General features: G+C 44.7%; 1 protein-coding gene across 1 annotated transcript in view; it reads left to right on the forward strand.

Moving 5' to 3' along the window:
- Positions 1-264: 264 nt before the first annotated feature.
- Positions 265-16,368, forward strand: part of SFI1 (SFI1 centrin binding protein) — a 328,160-nt gene continuing 312,056 nt past the window's right edge. Inside the window, exons 1-2 of the mRNA XM_069215083.1 lie at positions 265-354; positions 7,106-7,270. Of these exons, the coding sequence (XP_069071184.1) occupies positions 332-354; positions 7,106-7,270 (188 nt within the window). The 5' untranslated portion in view covers positions 265-331. The remainder of the gene's footprint in view (positions 355-7,105; positions 7,271-16,368) is intronic.

Consider the following 16,368-nt stretch of genomic DNA (forward strand, 5'->3'; position numbering starts at 1 on the left):
TTTCTTGTGAACCTCCATAAAGTCAATGGATGCAACTGCGTCCCAGAATGGACAAGTGTGTCTATACGGAGTCGCTCCTCTCCTGCGCCCAACAATGAAGTCTGTTTCTCATAGCAGTGTTTTCCTTGTCATAATGGAGGCAACGTAATAGTTCGGATTGGTTCGATTTGCGCAGGCGCACTACCGGGCGTCGGCGGTTTCCATGAGAACGGGCACAGATGCTGGGACAATGGGCAGGAAAAGTAGCGCGGAGGGCGGGGTGGACGGGACAGGAGGGCGGGGAAGTTGAATATCAAGTTTTCAGCTCGAAGCGTCTACCCTCCACCGCAAGATGGAGCGGAGGGGGCGTGGAAGGTGAGGATGAGAGGGGGAAACTTCAACTATTATGGGGCGGAAGCAATGGTGGGTAGTTAGGAGTTAAGGGGGTCACTATGTGTCAGGGATCTGGATGTTTGGGGGCGAAACCGGTACGCAGAATTTGTAAGAGGGTAAAAACGATGAGGAGGATATGGTAAACAGAAGCGTTAGGAGGTAGGTTGCAGGCTGGGCAGATGTAAGCAGGAGATGTTAGTGGAAGAAGTGATGGGGGAGCGAAGGTAAAATGCCACGGGACTAACTAAGGGTAGTAGACGGAATGGGTAAAGAGATGAGCACGAGGACAGAAGGGCTGGAAGACTGTAGGTTTGAATGTGTTCAATCGGAGAAAGAAAAACGTGTGCTAATGAAAGAGAGGCGTGTGTTTAAGTTGGACAAGATATGAAGTGTGAGGGGGTAGTTAGTGCGTAAAATGGAAATCTAAAAAAAATGTAGGCATCCTCTATCTCTGAGCACCTGCTTGCTACCAAGAATTGATGCTACTTCTCCATACTGTCGCACCCCTGCTTAGCTGTATTGGCACCCTTGAGCACTTTAAATTAATGCGCGATCTCAGAACCTGAGAGGTCCTACGCATTTAAGCCACAGGGGGATGCCGTAGACAGGAGGATAAAAGGGGTTAAGGAAAGTCAGAGGCAGGAATTCTTGAGAAAAACAGGATCATCATAATTCACTCAGGGTGAACTGTGATGGCCCTGGTGCTGCTGTGGAGTATCTCGGTCCTTTCCATTTTGAAAACTAGGCTATATCATTTATTACGAAGCAAAGTGTTTTTTTCCTATTGTACATCCCAGACTAGTCTCAATCATTCTTACATACCTTGTTCTAAATATTTTAGTATGTTTTGGCTATTATATGCATTTTATGTGTTGCATGTATCTGTTGAAATGTATGTATGGGGTGCTCACTAAGGTTTTGTGAGTTAAATCTAATTTTGGAATGTAAAGATTTCTTCAGGTTGTTTGTCAATATAGTTTTCTGATGTTTTTATTTATCATATTTGAGAACTGCGCTTTATCATGATTGTGTATTATGCATACATGCGTCTGTGGTTGATATAGTTGGAGATTCTGTTGCTGTATGCGTTTATTTTGTATGAGGATCGTTTCGTTACTTGTTTACGCGCTTTAAAACTTTGTTTTCCATTTGCATGCTCGTGCCTAATAAATAATTAAAGTCAGGATGGTTTGTGCTCTCCAACTGAAAAGAAGGGCTTGGAAGGTCTGGGATGGAAAACAGGAAGAGGGAACATGAAGAGAGGCTATGAAAAGTAGGAAGTTCTTGAGAGTGCGGGGTAAGAAGGGATGAGGCAAGAATAAGGTTTATAAGTATTGGGGTGCAGGAAAAGCTGGAGAGAAGGGGTGAGACATATTAGTAGAATAATAGAAGAGTCTGATGAGTTAATTAGGAGATGGATGTAGACGCCCGAGAGAGAGTCTTTCAAGTGACCATTGGCTTTTAGTGCTATATAATGTCAAGTTTAAACACAGTATATTGTGTAAGAATCGGATGAGGCAAAGGAGTGGTTACTTCTGAAGTTGGCATGGCCCTGTGCCACAACCAGGAACCTTCATTATTTCTTGGCTCATTTGATACTAAAGTATTACATTAAGAGACTAAAGTATAGTGGAAATGGAAGATCTTTGGGTTTCCGGGGCCCGAATTTTGGCACAGTCTCGATTTGGGAAATTCCTGATAACCCGATTTTTCTAACGGGCTTTTAGTTTAGAATTTTTTGAGGAATAGAACAACACCAGATCTTCTGATCTGATTGAACTCTGCTTTCATGGTGTGAAAACTTTCATTGTGCTATTTTCTTTGCTCATTGCTCTGAAGTGGCCTAGGGTGACATGCGCTGCTTTGCAAAACTCCTAAAGAAATATCTTTACAAAGGTTGTAAAACTAGGGAATTTGTGAGGTGAGATCAAGGGAAGTCGATTTTTAAAATATGTTTAGAATTACTATGCAGACAGAATTCAGGGCCCTGCCGCCTTGAAGAGAGAGAGAGATCCAAGCCAGCAATTTGCATTTGTCGGCCTCCAAAAGTAGGTTTTTAGCTCTGTGGTATCTGCTCGCTTTCTGATCCCATAGAAATCTGGTTTCAAAGTGCTATCCAGTTTATGGATACTCTGGAAGTTCTCGAGGACAGAAGCATATCCCTCTTACCTTTGCTTTTTAACTTATTGTTAGACTTATTGTTTACTATTCATGGTTACATAAGTGCAAAAGTGTCAAGAAATAACTGGAAAAATGAATTTAAAAAACCGAGAGGTAACTGTAAATGGCTTAGTCCTTCGATTTAGAGAGCTGTGTACCAAGGTAACATTTGTGAGTGTCCACTCAGACATGAACATGAACAAAGTTTACATTTGAATGTAACAGTATCAACATTTTTAGAGAACCTGAAAAGAGAAGGAGTTTTGATGGAGGCTGGTAAGCTGTCAAGTTTATCATCCACAGTTTCTTGGATTCAAAGTGATCTGTTCTACAAACTACTTTCCAGCTAAGGCAGATGGATTCCACTGCAGAAGAAGACTGATGTGTTCTTTTATGTCTGCTTCGAGGGGAAAAACGCAGTGTGCGTTCTGGCTGCTTCCAGATAGGTTTCACACCTTCTGCAGAGTGTGGCCTTTATGGATGTCAAATAATAGTCAATACTTGTTATGGAGAGGTGGACAGTGTTCTTAGTCCACCCTCTTTTCTACAGTTCTGCATTTTAAATTCGTTGTTCATTTTCACCCAGGAGAGGATTTTGTTTCTGAATCTTGTGACATTGACATTTGTTAAATTTAGATCTAACAAGGCTTGTAAATTTACTTGCCCCTTTCGTAACTGTAGGCTGCACAATGAAATTAGCCAGAGTTTCCTGACCTGAATGTAAAATTGAGACTCTACCTCCAGAAGACTAAGGGTCTGATTTAGATACTGGCCGAGGGGTTATTCCGTCACAACAGTGACGGATATCCCACCCACTGACATCTAAATCCCATAGGACATAAGGGGATTTGTATTTATATCTTTCACTGTTGTGATGAAGTAACCCCTCTGCCAATATCTAAATCAAGCCCTAAATAATTGAAAAAATATATATTTTATCCAAACATCACGTTTGATACCAACTTGTCTGCCTTAGGGGTCTGAATGGCACATGCACAGTCCTAAAATTGATGTAATACCTTCAAGGGCTGCTCCATCCTCAAGGCCAGTGGAGTCACTGAAAGCATGATGCTTTGTGATGTTGAAACTATGAACTACTTGCAGCTCTTGAGCGATCCTTTATAGTCTCCTGCTAGCACCCTTCGTGGCAGTTTATGTCAGGCTAAGTGAGAATTTCATTAGAGAGCCTATTCCTTATGTAGAGGTTGAGATTATCTGTGAGGGAAAAATTAATAATGTTATTTTTCAATATACTGTCCCAGGTTTATAGACAATGAGTAGTCTCATGTTTTAAAGGAGAAACAACATTTGATGTCCATCTGCCCTTCCAAGTTAAAATTAGTATTGTTTTTAGTTATTTGAGACAGCTCAGATACAGCTCTAATGAGCAGCTCTGTAGTTTCCAGACCATGTTTTACTTTATCAGCAGCATCTTGAACATGGTGTTCTCAAGTGAATAAATGTGAGGGTCCGCTTGTGAGGAAATTGCAGAAACCAACGTGTCACTATCATATATGCTCCATAACACCAGCTCACTCAGCAAACACCCCATAGAAATCTGGGACATCCTGAACAATGATGTTCTAGACCTCCTCTTCTTACTGAAACGTGGTCAACTGTTGCGTCGGTACACATCGCCAAAGCCATCCCAGCAGGAGGAGGAGTTGCGATAGCCTTCAAGGAAACTGTCAACTACACGATATCTACAGAGAATGCAACCCCTATCACAGAATACCTACATTTCAAACTGTGAATCTCAGCAACATACACCCTTAATGGAACCCTCGTCTACCGAACCCCTTTACTGCGCACTACTTTCACCAAAATCATTGCAGATTTCATTGCCTCCCTCACTACACACTAGCTTACATCCTACTACGAGACCTCAACTTCCACCTGGAAGACTGGAATAACCCCAACTTTACTGCACTCATCTAAAGCCAGGAAACCTTGGACTGACAAAATACATTGCCAAATCCTCACACCCTTGACACCATCTTTGCCAACTTCAGGAGCATCAAAATCACTGAAATCACACCTCTTACTTGGACTGACCATGCCATCTTCCACTCTAAAATCAATATCCCTCGCCAAACAAAACCCACAACTATCAGCTTGGCCCGATGCAGCTGAAGCAGCATCTCACAATCTGACTGGTCCCACACCCTGTGCATGAACCAGCCGAACCCTGCTGGCGACCTAAACAGAGACACCAAACAGCTTGATGAGTGGATCACAGAATATGCCGATTCCCTGGCACCCTGCAAATACATCAATAAACAAAACCTGAATCTGGTTACCTGGTACACTGAGGAACTCCTCTCATCCAAAAAACACTGCAAACACCTGGAAAGACAATGGAGAAGTACCACAAAGAAACTGACAAAGACTTATAAAGCAGCAATCAGATGCTACCATTGGCAGATCAGAGAAACCAAGAAGAAGGCCCTAGTAGATCACATAGATAACCGTTCCAATAGCTGTAAATACATCTTTTCCATTGTCAAAGACTTTCCCACTCCATCTTCCACCAGAAATAGCATCACCCTTCTCGCAAGAACTATGTGACAACCTCTCAGAATTTTTCAGCAACAAGATCAAAGGTATCTACAACAGTTTCGACCCTCAATCGAACCCCTTCAGCCTACCCAAAACAACCCCAAAAGCACCCTAATTACATGGGAAACAGTCACTATGGAAGAAACAGCTGACATTATGGGGACCATCCAGTCTGAGGCACTGACTGACCGCTGTCACCTCCCCAGTCAGTGAAACACTCACCTTGATTACCGCTTCATGGTTCCTGGAGGACTGGAAACATGCAGCAGTCAACACACTTAAAAAAAAAATGCCAGACCCCACTCAACTAGCAAACTACAGACCAATCACTTTGCTACCCCCACTCTGCCAAAGTCACGGAGAAATCACCGACAAGTGACTCGCCTCCTATCTCTACGCACACATACTCGTAGATACCACGCAGTCAGGCTTCAGACCCAACCACAGCACCAAGACTGTCCTCATTTCCGCTACAAGTGACATTTATGATGATCCTCTTCTGAGGAGAAACAGCGGCCCTCATCCTTCTTGACCTCTCACTGGCCTTCCACACGGTTTACCACTCTACCCTGATCAGAAGACTACATGAAATAGACATCCAAAGATCCTCCCTCAATTTATTCTTCTCCTTCCTAACAGGAAGAACATAAAGCTAGCTTACCACCTTACACTTCAGGGTCCAGGAAACTCACCTGCAAAGTCCTCCCCAAGAATCATCTCTCAGTCCTCAGCTGTTCAACATCCACATGACCTACCTGGCTGAACTCACCAGATTGCATGGCATCGATATACTGTTATACGCATAGAGCACCCAACTAATACTCTTCCTATCAGCTGAGACTCCTCACGACAAAAGCCAGCTTCACCACCTGCATGACCACGGTAGCCAGATGGATAAGATCCAGCTTCCTCAAGCTCAACTCAGACAAAAACGGAAGGAAAACCTCTGCTTTGAACTCTACCTAGTGACTGGCAGACCTCCGCTTCACCCCACCACCCATGCCAGAAGTGTAGGAATCACCCTAGACAGCAAGCTCAACATGACAGCCCAGGTAAATGTGCTGGCCTCCACCTTCTTTCACATCCTGAGGATGCTGTGACAATCTTCAGGTGGCTACCATAGAATACTAGGAAACGGTCACACAGGCCCTGATAACCAGCAGACTTGACTATGGCAACACACTCTATGGAGGAGTCAACAAATAACTCCTGAATCGTCTCCAAACCATTGAAAACACCATCTGAAAACTCCTCTTCAACGTACCTTGCTGCACCCACATGACCTCACACCCCAAGTAGCTTCACTGGCTCCCCGTGCACAAATGGGCTCATATCAAACTCTTCTCACATATACAAAGCATTACACAACCCAGGCCTCGCCTACCTCAACAGCTGGATACACTTCCACCAACCTCCTGGGTGCCTCCGCTCAACCGGACCCTCACTAGTACATGCACGCTGCATGCACAAAAATAGAACCAGAGGTCACGCTTTCTCATATATCTCCCCAAAACATGAGATGACCTCCCGCATCAGATCCTCCTCATTGCTTCTTGAGTTCTGCAAATAACTGAAGGCCTGGCTCTTTGAATAATCTCAGCTGGGAGACAGAACAGGACTTTACAACAATGGACAAGTCTTGATTTGCTACAGCTATTATTCAATGTATTATTAACACACCTCTATTAAATGAATATGTCAGCAGGTAGGTCCGTAGGTGATGACATTTGGCTAAATGGAGGGCGCATGAGATCATTTTGCAAGCCCATTACCAAGTTGGCAAGTGCCTCAAAAGAAAATTATGTAAATCTGAAAAGAAGTCTTTGCGTAACATGAAGCTTTTATTGACCATTCTGGTGCCATATCTAGGCAATTTCTTGTCACTTAGATGAGCCACATTTATCTCAGTTTGAAATACGAAGGGACCTCTGGCATTACTAAAATGTGGAAATGTCCTTGAGTGTATGGTTACAGTATACTCACATTATTTAATTTCATGTTCCTCTGCTTTTAGAACACCCCTGGTGCCAAAACCGCAATTCCGTGAAGATCGTTCTGCTGCCCATATTCCTGCAATGCGGAATGTTGGGAATAGTCGTTCACATGCGAGTCGTCCAGCTCAGTACTGTGTGGGATACACCTGGAACAGAGGAGGACGGTTAAAAGAGCTACGCATCAGGTGATTTCTCTATCTGTAGCCTATAGTTTCCTACCTATGGATCCTATGCCGTGTGGCTTCTATACTTGTAAATTAAACCGTAATGGACTCTGTCTTATGATTTATGTAGTTATGTACAGCATGATGCAGGCCACCGCAGCTGTCAGTGTGCTGAGCATGAATAGGGGGGATGCCCAAGGTATTGTTTATTTTGCTTCGGGTCATTCTTGTCTGCTTTGCAGTGGGATATCTGCAGATCCTGCATCATGACACACCCCACTCTCTACCTCAACTGGGAGAGGGATTTATGTATGTGGTATTTTGGTATTTCATGATGTACAAACCACGCCACTTGGGGAATCGGAGGTCTTTTTTTTGTGAATGGACTGATAGCCAGAGAGAAGGTATAGGCCTCACATGCCACCTCACCTCTCTCTGTATCCTTTTTTAGATAGTTATGTCTGTGTACATTTTACAAGTGAGGGTCATTTATTTATGTTGACTTACGTAAAATGACACCAAGTGGCATCTGAGCCCTGTACTGGAATGGATAGATACTCAAGGTATATAGTACCTTGCATCAGGTATCCTCTCTCTGCCTTACAATGAGATGCTTCTGGACTGTATATTGTGTTAGTTCTCTCTGCCTTGTTAAGGTAGGGGGTTTATTTACATAGTTGCATTAGCTCAACTCAAGCTTCAGCGTCATCAAAGCGCTGTACTTGGATGGCAGTTAGCATCCAAAATTTATAATAAATTGCATCAGAACACTTCCTGCATTTCTTTACAGTGGCATACCTTCGGGTTCTTAGTCAGCTTCTCTCCCGTACCTGATACAGAGACTTATTTATTAAAGCATACTTTTATATGCCAGACCTATTGGGTCGTTGAAGTGCTCTATATAATGGGTCGATGCACAAGCAGGAAAGAATATTGTTGTACGTGCCATTTATGGCCTCTACGCCATGTGTTTTCTCTCCCTTTAACTTATGTGGGTTTATCATGAAATCATGGAATCTGTATCCAAAATAATTCTTCCTTTACCCTTATATGGATGGAACAGACTTGCTATTATGTAACTTTTGTGATCCTCAAAATCTTTTTCTGCTAAACCCTACTGCTCTGTATGGAAAGCACAAGGCATACTGGGTGCTCAAGCACCCTTCTTTGACTTGTTGTAGCTCTAACATAGGTAAGCAGGCCTCCACAACTTTCATTACTCATTGGCTGTTTCTTTCATACTGGAGTTGCACCTCATTTCACTTCTCTGTGTTCCCTGTGGCATTCATGCCCACAGTTGGGACTAAGATAGTGTCAGTGTTTCTTCAGTGATACATTGCCTTGTAAGTGATTTGCAACACTGATCAGTGTGCTGTGCCACATAGTTGTTTTGTTAGCACTGTGCACTGGAGGTCAGTGCCAGAAGTTGTTGCTGGTTTGGCCTGGTCTTGTTGAGGAATTATTTTGAGTGGGATTCGGGGGATTGAAGGAAGAAACAAAATGGGTTTTTGGCATAGATAGTTGTGTAGAATATAACAACATGGTGATATAATTGGCAGCTTAGTAGTGGTAGTTTGTATTTAGGATGGTTGTTCAATGTGTATGTTGTGTAGAGAGAATGCTATAGATGGTGTTGTAGATGTATAGTGCATGTTGTGAGTGTGTAAATGGGCTTGTAGATTATAATTGATGTGGTTGTGGGTGATTATTGAAGGATTTAGGTGGTTTGGAGTGCAGCTGTAAAGATGCAAGTTGAATGTAGTGGTGCACCCTGTGATGTACAGGCATGAGTGGTCCTGTGCCCAAGCCACCCTCTGTTAATTTATTCACGTGGGGCATACCTTGCTCTTAAAAGGCACCAGTGCCCCATGCTTACACTATTATGCATTTTGCCCTGGTGCAGAGTAATGAAGACACTGTCTTACAGATGTAGACATGGTGAGTTTACTGTCACTTCTTTCCCATGTCACCCTTGTGTAATATCTTTCTAATAATTTGCCATTAGTAGATAGTAAGCAATGGTTTGTTTAAAAAAAAAAATGGACTGGCCATTTACTCTGCATTTTGTTTATTTATTTTGTAGTTTGAAAAGGGTTTCACCATGTGACACAAACATTCAGATAGTGTGTGTTGAGCTTCCCAGAACCAAATCAATCCACACATTTCTGATGCACATTGCTAGTCAAGGCCAGATGTTCCCTTCACAGTCCAGCTCAGAACTATTCTGGATGTTGCCAGACATGGCGCCTAAAACCACCAGTAACTGATTACTTCTAATTTGATGAAGTGCGCCGACAATATGTCCTTCTGCTTAATTGTTTCATGACTACTTTCAGAAGAGGCTGCTTATGAATATGTACTGAAGAGCTGTACTGTTTGTACTGCCTTTAAACCATCTGAAGAGCACCAGGTAGGACAATACTTATTAGGAGTCGCACTAAACTGTACTAATATTACAGACTAGCACATTCTGTTCCAAGAACCATAAAAAAGTGGAAGATGAGTTTAAGCCGACAAAACTCAACTGATACTGTCCCTCTTGGACAAAATATACAACACCGGTTCATCACATGCATGACAGAAGTGGCCACCTGGATGAAATCCAGTTGCCTCAAATTGAAATTGGGAACGACGCCTCACCATGGGACTCCACCTGGTGGCCCACAGACCTTGGACGCACCCTCATGTCTTTTTCACAAGTGAGAAACATCTGAATCATCTTAGACAACAAGCTGGGCATGGCCTTCTAGTCAACGCAGTGGTCTCATCCTGCTTCAATACCCTAAGGATTCTGAAGAAAATCTGCAAGTGGCTACTCGCCAGTATCAGGAAAAGTATCACCCAAGCCCCCATCACCAGCATACTAGACGATGGGAGCACCCTGTATGCAGGGATAACAAACCATTTCACAATAAGACTACAGGCTGTCCAAAATGCAGTAGACAGAGTAGTCTTCAACCTCGCATATTATACCACACTTTAAGGAACTCCACTGGCTTCTGATGTACAGGTACACACACTTCAAACTCCTCATTTACATCTACAGAACTCTCCACAACACAGGCCTGGCCTTTCTGAACAGCTACCTTCACTTCCACCAACCTTCCAGACACCTCAGCTCTGCCGCTGTCTCATTAGCACACACCATACATATATACAAAAGCAGAGAAGGGGCCATGCCTACTCATACCTGGCTCCTAATGCCTGGAACGACCTCCTGCAACACATCACAGCCTCCTCCTCTCTTCTTGACTTTCACAAGAAAGTGAAGACTTGGCTTGTCAAGTAAGCCCTTTGGGGCTAACTTCAAGCCTTCTGTGGAGCACCTAGATACACTCTCTGGTGATTTACAGGCTATAACAGCACCATTAACATAACAAGACTTTAAAATGAGCTATGTTGTTATTAACTGCGATGAAAAGCAAGGCTAGTGAAAGAGGAAAAGCTGCTTAGGCCATGAACTGCACGAGTGACTACTACTAGTTTTATGGGGTACTCCCAAGCGGTGTCTTTATTTGTAGACCATTTTCAGATGCACCTGGCTTTGCCTGGAAAAGAGATGTTTGAAGTACAATGGCCCAGGACCGGGTCACTGTTGTGAACTTCATTTTGAAACTATTAAAGCAAAAAAGTGGACGAGCCTGAGTGAAAATGTTCATTTTCAAATCTGCTGAATAATATTTCATTGTAAGTAATAGACTTTTGTCAGTAATTAACACAGCTCATATTTTACTATTAGCACAGCCTTGTAGAGCTAACGGAATCTGACTGCCATTCAGCTATGGTTTTGAGGATTCATTTGTAATCAGTAGTGCATTTTTGACACTTTAACTGTTTCTCGTTAGCATGTCTTAATCATTGGTGAGACAGTTAGTGCTTGATAAATGTGGCTGGAGTTCCTACCAAATAAAGGTAGTACCTTCTAGGTTATTTGACGTGCACATTGCCTGGCATGTAGAATGTGGTTACGCTAATTGAAAGTAGTGTGTGCTTTTTTGGAAATAAAAACACCCACTAGCTATCTGGACTACATAACCTATGTGTTAATGTCTGTCAAGAAGGTGCTGTTGTGAGCAAAGCGATAGCTGTTTATGTGTTACAGCTGTGCTGTGTTGGATGTATGTACACTGTTATGTCTAACTGTGTGTCTTGGTTGATAATCTGGGAAGGCCTTTATAGGCAGTGTGTAAGGAAAGGCCTCCTTGGCATGGTTACCCCCTGACTTTTTGCCTTTGCTGGTGCTAAGTTTTGATTTGAAAGTGTGCTGAGGCCTGCTAACTATGCCCCAGCACCAGTGTTCTTTCCCTAACCTGTACTTTTGTTTCCACAATTGGCACACCCTGGCATCCAGGTAAGTTTCTTGTAACTGGTACACCTGGTACCAAGGGCCCTGATGCCAGGGAAGGTCTCTAAGGGCTGCAGCATGTCTTATGCCACCCTGGGGACCCCTCACTCAGCACAGACACACTGCTTGCCAGCTTGTGTGTGCTAGTGGGGATAAAAAGACTAAGTCAACATGGCACTCCCCTCAGGGTGCCATGCCAACCTCACACTGCCTACAGGTATAGATAAGTCACCCCTCTAGCAGACCGTACAGCCCTAAGGCAGGGTGCACTATACCATAGGTGAGGGCATAAGTGCATGAGCACTATGCCCCTACAGTGTCTAAGCAACACCTTAGACATTGTAAGTTCAGGGTAGCCATAAGAGTATATGGTCTGGGAGTCTGTCATGCACGAACTCCCCAGCACCATAATGGCTACACTGAAAACTGTGAAGTTTGGTATCAAACTTCTCAGCACAATAAATGCACACTGATGCCAGTGTACATTTTATTGTAACATACACCCCAGAGGGCACCTTAGAGGTGCCCCCTGAAATCTTAACCGACTATCCGTGTAGGCCGACTAGTTTTAGCAGCCTGCCACACACCAGACATGTTGCTGGCCACATGGGGAGAGTGGCTTTGTCACTCTGTGGCTAGTAACAAAGCCTGTACTGGGTGGAGATGCTTATCACCTCCCCCTGCAGGAACTGTAACACCTGGCGGTGAGCCTCAAAGGCTTACCCCCTTTGTTACAGCACCCCAGGGCACTCCAGCTAGTGGAGTTGCCCTCCCCCTCCGGCCATGGCCCCTCTTTTGGCAGCAAGGCCGGAGGAGATAATGAGAAAAACAAGGAGGAGTCACTGGCCAGTCAGGACAGCCCCTAAGGTGTCCTGAGCTGAGGTGACTCTAACTTTTAGAAATCCTCCATCTTGCAGATGGAGGATTCCCCCAATAGGATTAGGGGTGTGCCCCCCTCCCCTCAGGGAGGAGGCACAAAGAGGGTGTAGCCACCCTCAGGGCTAGTAGCCATTGGCTACTAACCCCCCAGACCTAAACACACCCCTAAATTCAGTATTTAGGGGCTCCCCAGAACCTAGGAACTCAGATTCCTGCAACCTAAGAAGAAGAGGACTGCTAAGCTGAAAAACCCTGCAGAGAAGACGGAGACACCAACTGCTTTGGCCCCAGCTCTACCGGCTTGTCTCCCCACTTCTAAAGACACTGCTCCAGCGACGCTTTCCCCAGGGACCAGCGACCTCTGAAGCCTCAGAGGACTGCCCTGCATTTAGAAGGACCAAGAACTCCAGAGGACAGCAGCTCTGTTCCCCAAAGACTGCAACTTTGCAACAAAGAAGCAACTTTGAAACAACTCGTGTTTCCCGCCGGAAGCGTGAGACTTGGCACTCTGCACCCGACGCCCCCGGCTCGACTTGTTGAGAACAATCACTTCAGGGAGGACTCCCCGGCGACTGTGAGACCGTGAGTAGCCAGAGTTGACCCCCCTGAGCCCCCACAGCGACGCCTGCAGAGGGAATCCCGAGGCTCCCCCTGACCGCGACTGCCTGCTTCTAAGAACCCGACGCCTGGTAGGGACACTGCACCCGCAGCCCCCAGGACCTGAAGGATCCGACCTCCAGTGCAGGAGCGACCCCCAGGTGGCCCTCTCCCTTGCCCAGGTGGTGGCTACCCCGAGGAGCCCCCCCCCTTGCCTGCCTGCATCGCTGAAGAGACCCCTTGGTCTCCCATTGCTTTCTATTACAAACCCAACGCTTGTTTGCACACTGCACCCGGCCGCCCCGTGCCGCTGAGGGTGTACTTTCTGTGTGGACTTGTGTCCCCCCCCCGGTGCCCTACAAAACCCCCCTGGTCTGCCCTCCGAAGACGCGGGTACTTACCTGCTGGCAGACTGGAACCGGGGCACCCCCTTCTCCATTTAAGCCTATGCGTTTTGGGCACCACTTTGACCTCTGCACCTGACTGGCCCTGAGCTGCTGGTGTGGTAACTTTGGGGTTGCTCTGAACCCCCAACGGTGGGCTACCTTGGACCCAAACTTGAACCCCGTAGGTGGTTTACTTACCTGCAAAAACTAACAAACTCTTACTCCCCCCCCAGGAACTATTGAAAATTGCACTGTCTAGTTTTAAAATAGCTATATGTGATTTATGTGAAAACTGTATATGCTATTTTGCTAATTCAAAGTTCCTAACGTACCTACCTGCAATACCTTTCATTTGAAGTATTACATGTAAATCTTGAACCTGTGGTTCTTAAAATAAACTAAGAAAATATATTTTTCTATACAAAAACCTATTGGCCTGGAATTGTCTCTGAGTGTGTGTTCCTCATTTATTGCTTGTGTGTGTACAACAAATGCTTAACACTACTCCTTTGATAAGCCTACTGCTCGACCACACTACCACAAAATAGAGCATTAGAATTATCTCTTTTTGCCACTATCTTACCTCTAAGGGGAACCCTTGGACTCTGTGCATACTATTCCTTACTTTGAAATAGTGCATACAGAGCCAACTTCCTACACAGTGTTACTGCTTTACAATTTATTTTAGGTTTTCTGGTTATGTTTTGAATTGCTTGAAAATCATTAAATACTTTAGTACCAACATCAAGAAACGGTTTTTGGGTGTACCAAAGTTCTCATTTTTGTCTCTATGTACTTTGCTGTTGGGGGTTTCTTTGTTGGATTTTTAATGTGTGGGGTAATAAATTGAAATCAAAGATTTTACTGTGAACTTGAGAGGGTTTTAATGCATTTGGGCTATTTTCTAGGTCTGACTGACTTTGGTGTACCCATTAGCCCGACACCCACGGGGTTGGATAGGCAGGGCAGCCGATTGACCTTTGCCCGAGGGGTGGGTGGCAGAGGCCAGATGGTGAGCTGCTGGCTTAGAAACCAAAAGGCTGCTGTGGCCTTAGATGAAAGTTAGTCTGAACATGCTCCAAAGCCAGGCCCAGGCTCATTCTTTGTCATTTGCAAAATGACAATTGGCTGAACTGAGCAGGCACAGCACGTGGTGCACCTCATCCCGTCCCAAGAGGTGCCTCTTTTAAGCAGCACAATTTACACATCTTGGGTGTGTTGTAGGTGTTGATCTTATTAAGCGGAGGCACAAGTATGGGGATGAGCGCAAGCCAAGGCAAGGCCATAGAGTAGAGTCGTGACCTCAATTGGCATGGAGGCGGCGGGCACTAGGCCGGTGCGGTTTGCGCCTTTGGCGTCTGTGCTATGCATTACTGCTGCTCACAATCACCCCTTTAAAAACAAGCAACCCTTAAGCCTGCCACCCCACAGTCCCTCATAATAGTAGGCTGCAGCCCCGGAGCCGGACACTCTCTAAGCCCACAAAAGATAGCGTGGTCATTCCCCTCCATCAGTGCTGCAGGAGCACTTGTTGGGGTGTAGGTGAGGCGGTGCTATAGTTCCAGGTACCAGGTCACTACCAAGAAGCCATGAGATCGGGTAGAACAAGGAAAGAGCCACTGATGGCCCAGCGAAGTAGGAGGAACAAGAAGGGTTGAGTTAAGCTCCCTAGTAAGCCTGGGGAGGCCTGCCCACCAACTGCGAGGCCTAACCCTCAATGTTCCTCATCAGTCCTTTCATCACCATCTTCCCTGGAGATGTCATTTACGAAATCCAAAAGTTTGGAACCGGTGGCAATACCCTGTGGACTTTTGGCGACCACCACACTGCAAAACAGTGATGTGGCAGGCCTTGTAAGTCCTCATAGGACTACGCTTTGTGACTTTAAAAAAAACAATTCTGTCACTGATACAGCTGGTAACATTTTAGATGCTTCAGAGCATGTAGCGGGGAGACCCCCGTTATTTACATTCCACGCTATAATACATCTACCCGGCCACCTCAGGCGAACTTGGTCTTATCAGTAGTCCACTGGAAGAGGCGGAGGTGGCAAAAATTGAACTTCCGGTGAATAAAGAAGCTTCTCTGGCAACATTGGTCCCCAATCAACAGCTATATCTGCAGCATACCTCTCTGATGAATCGTACCGGTAGTTATATCTAACTATACCTCGCTAACTCTGTTGGATGGAAAGATCCCATTTAAGGAACCACACTGTCAAGAAGAGCAAGGCACCCATGGCAGGAGCAGGTCAATTTTAGTTACAGTTGATATCTTTAGATCACCTGTGGCTCAATGGACCGAGCACCAACTGGAGACATAATACTACTGTCACCTATGAAATCTATTCTCCTGGACAGCACAGGAAATCTTGCTAACAAACCTTAAGGCACAGGTCCAAATGATCAATCTCACCTGGAAGCGTCCTTCTTTGGCGCAAAACCCACTAGATGCTCAGGCCAGCAAACTAAACCTGCCCCTGACATAATAATGGATCCCCCTAGCACAATTTGGCTTCAACTTCTTCAAACCCTGCAATCCACAGTGTCAGCCTTAAACTATCATTCGGACAGATTACAGGGAGTGCAGAATTATTAGGCAAGTTGTATTTTTGAGGATTAATTTTATTATTGAACAACAACCATGTTCTCAATGAACCCAAAAAACACATTAATATCAAAGCTGAATATTTTTGGAAGTAGTTTTTAGTTTGTTTTTAGTTTTAGCTATGTTAGGGGGATATCTGTGTGTGCAGGTGACTATTACTGTGCATAATTATTAGGCAACTTAACAAAAAACAAATATATACCCATTTCAATTATTTATTATTACCAGTGAAACCAATATAACATCTCAACATTCACAAATATACATTTCTGACATTCAAAAACAAAACAAAAACAAATCAGTGA

The sequence above is a fragment of the Pleurodeles waltl genome, chromosome 11 (genome assembly GCF_031143425.1).
Source record: "Pleurodeles waltl isolate 20211129_DDA chromosome 11, aPleWal1.hap1.20221129, whole genome shotgun sequence".
Classification (NCBI taxonomy): domain Eukaryota; kingdom Metazoa; phylum Chordata; class Amphibia; order Caudata; family Salamandridae; genus Pleurodeles; species Pleurodeles waltl.